Source organism: Opisthorchis viverrini (assembly GCF_000715545.1).
Source record: "Opisthorchis viverrini unplaced genomic scaffold opera_v5_83, whole genome shotgun sequence".
Taxonomy (NCBI): domain Eukaryota; kingdom Metazoa; phylum Platyhelminthes; class Trematoda; order Opisthorchiida; family Opisthorchiidae; genus Opisthorchis; species Opisthorchis viverrini.
The window spans coordinates 641,471-650,073 of NW_008751739.1; the positions used below are offsets into that span (position 1 = coordinate 641,471).

An 8,603-nucleotide genomic window follows, 5' to 3' on the forward strand; every position below is an offset into this window, starting at 1 on the left:
TCTTGCCAAACATGCTCTTTTCCCTCTATCATGAAATATCTGCTCAAAAGGAAGATGGTAATGATTCGGATGATTCCGTGCACCTTCCCCTGAACTACATGACTACATTGACTTCCAGATATTCTGTGGGGCCCATGTCTTGAATAACCTAACCAAGTTGTCTACTCAGAGCGCGAGAAAGGCGTAGCCGTCATTGGGCATGTCAAACGAGCCGTTACTAAGATGTTTGGCACTCTCACACTCTTTGATTGTGGAGCACATCTCGGGGTGCTTGGAATAATTCCCAAGAAACGATGCATTGTGTCTGAAGTACACGTAACGGCATCCTTCTGGAATTCTGGGTGCCTTTTAGACACATCACTGGCAATCGGCTACCAGCTAGTACCGACCAACGATAGAGTCCACAGCTCTTACCAACCAGAGCTCACCTTGATGCCGGACCGGCCAGTGCCGGCCTTCTGACCAATCACATGCGAGTAGGCTTATCGGCCTGTGCAGCACTCAACCGTGGTCAGTGGTGTAGCCTGCATGGGATTGCGCCCAGCGAAATGAGTGGGCACTCACAGTCTCTGCCACTCATTTTTAGAAGGGATCAAGCTTAGTCCTTTAATATGTGTTCTCTTTAGTTGTCCGACACAACGACGAATGCCACCGGACCCCAGGGCAGACGAACCTCGCGAGTGTTTAGTGACCTTTACTGGCACGATTGACGGCGAAGTGGAACATACAACCAGGCCTTGGAGGCGAAGACATGTCCAGTTTGTTCAGAAATCGGGTTGCTACGTATTGAAGGTGATAGCTTTGATTCACGAGCACCACTGACTGCACGACTGAGCCATTTCCGCCAACGTCATTAACCACTGGTGATTTGAGTCCCGGGGCCCCCATTCAGGGAGGCGGCATTTGCCCATCCGACTAAGTTTACTGGTTAGTGTTTTCATACTTCGTTGCCAAGTCATGCACTGTCCACCTCTCGGTCGCCTCCGCTCACCAAAGGGCTGGGAGAAAAGAGCTCTGTGAGGTAAACGGTCTTCTGGCATGCGGTGTACATGTCCCAACCAGCGCAACCTGTGAAGCGTAAGTGATTCATCTATCGCGGGAGGGTTCATTCTTCCTAGGACCATCTGACGTACCTCAGCATTACTAATCCGATGTTCCCACCAAACCTGACCGATGCTGCGGAGACACCGATGATCAAATGCTGACTTCCGTATGTCCTTTGCGCGTAATGTTCACGTTTCTGATCCATATAACAGCATGGATTGCACCACCGCAGTGTAAACTCTTCCCGTGACAGACAAGCTCACTTCACTTCGGCGCGATAGGTGTCGGAGTTTGGCAAAAGCTGCCCTGGCCTTTCCGACTCGAGAAATAATCTCATCTCCAGCCAATCCACCGGAACTACCCAGGTGAACAAACTGCTAATAAAAGATGAAGATAATCGTTTTGCTGTAACATACTTTCTGTGTCTAGCTGTCATGCCACCTGAGAAGCATGAGGGCTGGTAGACTGCCAGGTTTCTCAAGCGTAGACATTAAGAGTTGAGATTCAGAGGTCGAGCCTGAACCACGAATCTCCCGGCCAGTAAATTCGCAGTGTCACTACTGCGTCATCTTGCCGCTGACACTGTTTCTGAAGCTGAGGTGGAAGGGGGTGGGTTTGCACATATCTGTGGTTTTCTGTTGAATTGCTGGCACACTAGATGGCCACACCATGCTAGTCCTTGTTCTTATTACTAGGTATTCCGTAAGGTTCTGCTCGTCGCTCAGAATACTCCAAAATCTTCATCGATAACCTTTCGACATTACTTCAGATAGACTTTTCGATCGGTGCGGACGATCTCAAGGTGTAATCGGGAATCTGGGACTTCGAATATGCTGGCCGAATGCAAGTATCGTTTGACGCAATGCACAACTGCTTCATAAGATGATACCTGCCGATAAGTCGTCATAAATGTTCGATTTTCCTCACCAGCCATCCACCATGTTGGTGGTTTCCTGCTCAAGAATGCTACTAGAGAGAGGGATCTTGGCATTATTGTGCCTCCTGGTACTAAAACAACTCAGCCGTCAACAAGATGTACTGTGCCTAAAGGACTGTGCCATAAGCTGTACCATAAGAACTCTATTCGGACAGCAGATAGTGGTGGTAGTACTTGAAAGCGACTGGAAAGCAATGGTTCGGAAACTAAGATTTTAGTGGCAAACCACCGTCTGTCACGCACTTCGTTTTCTCTAAGTTGTTTACGACTATTCGAGTTACCTAATTTCACTTTTTCAATTGTGAAAGACCCGTGTGTTACTGTGCTACTTGGTCACGATTTTTTTTACCGTAGCCGCATTGTGCTGCCAATGTTAATATCAGTCAGAATATAGTTAGTTTTGGTGGCCAGTCGGAATGGCTTCAACCCCGATGATCACTAAGCAGCACCGCGATACTGCCACGGATGATGGGAGGAACCGAATCCGTATACGACCACATCTTGAATCTGTGATAATTCGCAGATTTTGACGTGTTTGGGCAGGTTTAGGTTCACTTTTATATCTTACAAATTGTGGAAACCTGAGAAGCTAAGGTCTGGGTTTCATAACTTTGCAAGTGAACGTGAAAGTGAGTGGCGCAGAAGTGATTTACCTAACTGGGAGGGATAATCGCGGCACAAGAGAATTTTTGCTGGACCTCCAGTAACGCTAGATCCTAGGCGAACCCATTCATGATTCGGTTCAAAAATACAGTGATTCCTCCTGTAGGGAGAACATCCACCAGGCCGACAGTGATTTCTTCCGTGCGGGAAACTCTCCAAATGTGATTCGGTCCTTTGGCCCACCAGTAAGTCTGACCCCTGCCAACATTTTTTAAAAGTTACTTTCCCTGTTATCCAGTCTTCTTTGAACATCAGCCCTATTTCAATAGTTACACACACATTCTCAGAACAACGAATTACGGGCGAATATTGGCACGGATTGTTGTGTTCGAGTTACTTGGATAAAGCTTGGTCATATCCACAACCTTTATCTGCAAATCAAACTAGTGAATTTCTCCAACTCGGCAGCGCGTACCTTTCAAGGGATTTCGTAGCTGTTATCGCATCTGGCACACGGGACTAAACTGATGAGTTATCTCATATTGCAACTGTTGTTTGCTACTTAGTGTGCCCAGCGCCAGTCACAGCGAACCTGGGTCAGGTCTGGCCGAATGAGAGAAGACGGAAACTCTAACTGTTCACTAGCTACTGGCATGTGAATGTGGAAAACTCGAGGTTTGTTGCGCTCCTGTTTTGTGATCTCAGTAGCACTGCTCAGTTCTAGACAGGACTCTTGCTGAACCAATAGGTATGGTTGACAAAGTTATCCCGGCAGTTGTCTCACTCTCAGTAGCCCGGTCAAAGGTCAGGCCACCTTTGAACTGAAGAAAGCCAAGGTAACTGGTGAAAGTTTGCAACCACGTGTTCGCAAATTTTCAAGTGTCTGCGTTCGATTGGCAAGGCTAGAGGCCAAGTCGGAGAACCACTTCTTGTTCACTAAAAGGTGCCTGAAGCACAGCTCAATTCCCACATCTTTTCTTGTTAAACCACCGGACACGTCACTCGTATTTGCCCGAATAGCATCCTAAGTCATTTCTCAAACACAAGATCCACTTGACTACTCGGCGTTTATGTGATATCCGTCACCACGCATGTCGGCTCGACCAAGACCTTCAGACCGTGCACTATCCCAATCTATGAAGCCGCCAACAAAGTAGCGGGTGTCTCCTTGGAACCAGATGACATTATCCGGGTTTCGATGTCAGTTCGTTATCTACAAATGTGCCGAAAGGCGACTCTTTAGAAATAGCCAAGCGACTGCCACTAGCAGACACCACCTTTTCAGAACGGACACAGATTACGGTATATGAAATAGTGGGAGTCATAAATCTGAATCTCACTCACTTCGTTTTGGACCCCGTGGTTTATACCCATAATCAAGGTCTAGCAGTGGGATTTCCAGTATCCCCAGTTTTAGCAACTATTTAGATGAAAGATTTTGAACAGAAAGCTTTAAACAGCTTCCCGTACCCACTCAAGATATTATGGCGTTATTTAGATGACACTTTCGTCGAGACAAAGTCAGTGAGCCTTACATCAAATTTAATATGGAGATAGGGTCAACTTCGGGTACATTGGCCTTCTTAGACTGCATGACACAAGGTTCTGGTAAAGACCACAGTACACGGGAGGCCAACTGATACTGGGGAAAGTTTAAACTACTCGTCTGTTTTTCCGAAATCGGCATTCGTTCCTATTACCTCATCTGGAGATAGGTCAACTTCGGGTACATTGGCCTTCTTAGACTGCATGACACAAGGTTCTGGTAAAGACCACAGTACACGGGAGGCCAACTGATACTGGGGAAAGTTTAAACTACTCGTCTGTTTTTCCGAAATCGGCATTCGTTCCTATTACCTCATCAACGTTTAGACATGTGAGGGCCATGTGCACAGAAGTTGATTGGACAGTGGCCCAAATTGAAGTAAAGAACAAACTTCGGAGTAGTGGATATCCAAGTAGTTTGATTAGGCATCAATTGCAAAGGGTTTTGGTACCGGTGGTGAAACCCAACAGGAATGCATTTGGACTGCTGTCATTCCATATGAGCAGGGAGATCGGAGGTCATTCGAAGAATTCTAAGCATGGCTTACATAAGAGTAGCTTTCCAGAGGGGAAACATTGCGCTCAGCACTGGTGCGACAGGAGGATCGCCTCCTGGCCAACAGAAGCGGGGACTGTATCTACAAACTTAAATGCAACGACTGTACTAAGGTTCGTGTGTGTGTGGGTGGGGGGGGGTGGCTCAGTGTTTACAGCGCGAGTTTACTGACCGGAAGGTCGGTGGTTCGAACCCGACATCTGCCTCTCGACTTCCCCCGTCTAGGCTTAGGCAATCTCGCAGTATCCCAACCCTCGTACTTCCTTCGGGTAGCGTGACAGTTAGGCACCGAAAGGGTGGTACAGCTGAACGATTACCTAATTTTTTACTCTTATCTATGTATGACAGACGGCCAGGGAACTTCATGCCAGTCGGAGGGCGCAGAAGAAAATTAAACAGGTCGCCGAGAAATGCAGATGGATATTGGGCGTTACTGAGAAACTGGGATGGCGGAACATGCACTGGACACAGGATACAAAACAGATTTAGGAAATGTTGAGGTTTTCAGAGGATGACTGCGGTCCACGCCACAGAGACTGATGAACGAGGCAGTAGAAATCGCCAAGCATCCCAGTGTTAATAGAACAAAAGTTGTAGAACTGGAAAGAGTGTGGAGAACGCTTTGAGTCAGCCGAACTGACACATGTTTGCATGCGATTATCAGGGGGAGTCATCGACACAAATAGCTTGGATCTGAGTTGCACTTAATCCGACTCCCCCTCCTCCCCCCAGCTGAATTGTCGTGGCGCTCACAAGCCCACGCACCAAAAAATCCACCAGTGGCACTGATGAATCATCAATGGAAGCATCTTGAAGATGAAGGAACCAAACCCGATTAAAAATAATTTGAAAACCCCCCAACCCATCAATCGCAATATTTAAGCAACCACACCAACCGACAAGACCCTTTAATTGACATTCAACACTGATCTAGTGTGTTAGTCTGAAGGGGTTTTACTGATTGGTTCTCCGTCTATCGTAACACCTGGCCAACTTGATGGTCTACTCATTTGGCCTGATAAAGCTTTTGCGTCAAAAGCTTAGTTAAAAACCGCCTGTTGGTTACCAGGCTCTTCTGAGTCGGAAGACCAGGATATCTTTTGCCAATCTGCTTCACTCATGGGATCGATGCAATAGGGCTTTTCAGCTCCCCACGCTTACGAGTTTTCCTTGCATCAGATCTAACCTGAGTCAGGAACTCGGTGGCCAAAAATGGAGACATGGAACCTTTCGTTTTTCGTCGATCGATATCTCCGATTCGTTTCTTGGGTCGGATGAGATTATTAAATCGTTGTAATATGTTTTTCTTGTGGAAAACTCACTCGGTGGGCGTGATGATGGCACTACAGATTATGACCATCTGGCCATGCGTGTCGAATGCCGTAAGGTCTATTCTCCCCCTCCCTCGCAATGGACCTTTTGTCCAACCACGTACTGAGTGGAGTGATATGAGGGGAGGTAGTAACCTGGCAGGGAATTATCAAGGCTACAGCCATCAAAAGTCGCATTAGCAGCTCACTTTCCCCTAATGGAACCCTGACAAAGCGTGCATCAGCGCTTAATGACACTGAAAAACATGTCCCAGTCATAAACGAAATTGCTGTAATGCACGCTAGTTATTATCTCCCACCTCCATATTCTTGCATCCTTCAAAACCACCATTGTGCAAAACGACCGGTCGTTATCCAGGAATGCAATCCACCACCGCCGCCACGTAGCTCACATTTTCAATACTTCCGGGGAGTGAAACTGGCGGCTAGGATCATTTTACCACTTGCAGACGGTTCATGGCTGCTCCTAATTATGTGTTGTGTGAAACAAAATTGCCTCTTTTCACAGTTTAAGCTAACCTCCCTCGCTGAAATGATGGCGGTGATTATTCTTACCCTTCTTTCGAACCCTGCATAACACTACTTGGTTGGTGTGATCAGTTCATTGCACCCTAAGCACATCGAGCTGTCCAGACTTTTTCTGTATGCCCTTTTACGTAATTTGATGTGCACTTTTATAGTGTTAAGGTCAGCTGTTGAGATGCTAAATTACCTCTTTATGCCACTCTGTGCATTCACTTCCGTTTAGTTCTAAGCGAAGTACCCCCCCGTTTTAATTTTTGAACTTGTTTTAGCCACCCTTCTTACGGCATCTTGTCCTTACGCAGATCCACAGAGCCCTGGCTGCTTTTGATGTTCTTATGGCTCATTAAGGTGCATGCAGACCAGACCCAACTGATCATCATTAATAGCAAAATACTAGCAGTCTAACTACCATCATCCGTATCATTGGTTATTCGCCTCGATAAATACTCTTCACGCCTGCATTTTCCAACTTTGCTCTATTTAACCGCGCATTATTTTTCATTATAGTCTTATGCCCTAAATGGCTTCTGCCGGTGATGCGCAGATCCCCAATTATGGCGTGGATGAGATGTTGAAGGGGAAGTTGCGTGTAATCATCGCAATTAAACAATTGAAAACCTCCACTTCGTTCAGTGTAAGCAGGCTCATTCCCCAACTAAAAACGACTGCATCGAACGGTGAGATCACCTTTGAACCGAGTGATAGAGGCTTTTTCTTCGAATTCGTCGGGAAGGATGACCTGAAGGGAAAGCATTATCGGATGAAGGTAGACGGTCTACCCGGTCTGTTAGATGTGCGGAAATGTCAGTGCAAACTTGAAGACGATGCTGTACATCTTATTCTACAAAAGAAAAACCCATCTGTTTCATGGTTGAAGGAAATTGGCGATAACCTACCACTTGTCAATTGAAGCACGTGGTGTCTTTCATTTGTATCGGGCACCAGCTGTGTGGTGCTTTGATTGCGATGAACATGACAGCTAATTAGGCTGGCAGATTGTACTTTTACTTGTTTTATCGCTTTCGTTCCGTTTATTTTTAATATACTTTTATGTAACATGTTATTTGGGTCTTTTGAGACTTCTATATGAACTAGTGCTGTTGAGCACCGCAGCAATAGGTGTTCTACGCTGGTTTAGTTACCACAGCTTGTCCATTCAAAGAAGACATCGCCGGAAAGATGTCAATGTCTCTTTCAGGGCATTTGGATAAAATGGTAAATTTGTTGTGCAGATGTTTGGCCCTCGCATTCGATATAGTATTTAGACGCAAACCCTTACACCCATTTGCTAACCTTGGCAGTAAAAATGACCCACAAGTTCCAGATACCAAGAGGACTCGTGATTTATCAGGATTAACATACTTCCAACTGAGAGAATGGTGGTTCCAAGCCATTTCTTAATTTTCGGGTGCTCTCTCAGGGTTTGGGCTATTTGACACTACCCCAAATTTGCAACTTCATTCTCTCTGCGTGGAAGGGTCACCATCGCTCAGTTTAACTTACACCATCGTTTTCTTCATATCAAAGTGCCATGTTTCCATCTCTCACTAGACTACTTGAGGTTTTTCAGGTACCGTTGTGCTGCACCGTCCCGTCTGGCGTTTGTTGATCCCTGTTTTCATAATGCCGTTAAGGAATGTTCTAATCGGTTCAAAGCATTCAGGCCTAGTTACCACACTTACTGATGCGACCCAATAAGCCTCCTTCCAATTAATTGTGGATTTAGTCCATCGTATTCATCTTCTAATCACTGCTTTTCGTTCAACAATATTCACTTGTTGGATATGCCCGGTGTTATCTACGTTGGTTCAGGCTGGCGTTCGTAGGTTGTCCGGAGACCAGCGGCTCTTAATGACTGAACACCATATCGATTGAGCGGGTGTATTAGGTGCGGACTACGAACTGAGCAAAGACTGCCTTGATTGGTCAGAATGTCCGCCAATCTGGATCGAGCTTCTGTAACTCGGCGATTCTCGCCCCCTTAGGAAGACTTTAGCGCGACTTTGTGGAACATTCTACGATGACCCTATGAATAATGCTTTCCCTTTGTCTCCATAAAGGA

The 8,603-nt window shown here is 46.2% G+C and overlaps 1 protein-coding gene across 1 annotated transcript; it reads left to right on the forward strand.

Annotated features, from left to right (window-relative positions):
* Positions 1-1,554: 1,554 nt before the first annotated feature.
* Positions 1,555-7,451, forward strand: T265_04805 (hypothetical protein; the record flags this gene model as incomplete). Its single annotated transcript, XM_009169643.1, has 2 exons — positions 1,555-2,829; positions 7,062-7,451. One exon carries the CDS (start codon positions 7,062-7,064, stop codon positions 7,449-7,451), a length of 390 nt encoding a protein of 129 aa, XP_009167907.1.
* Positions 7,452-8,603: the final 1,152 nt, after the last annotated feature.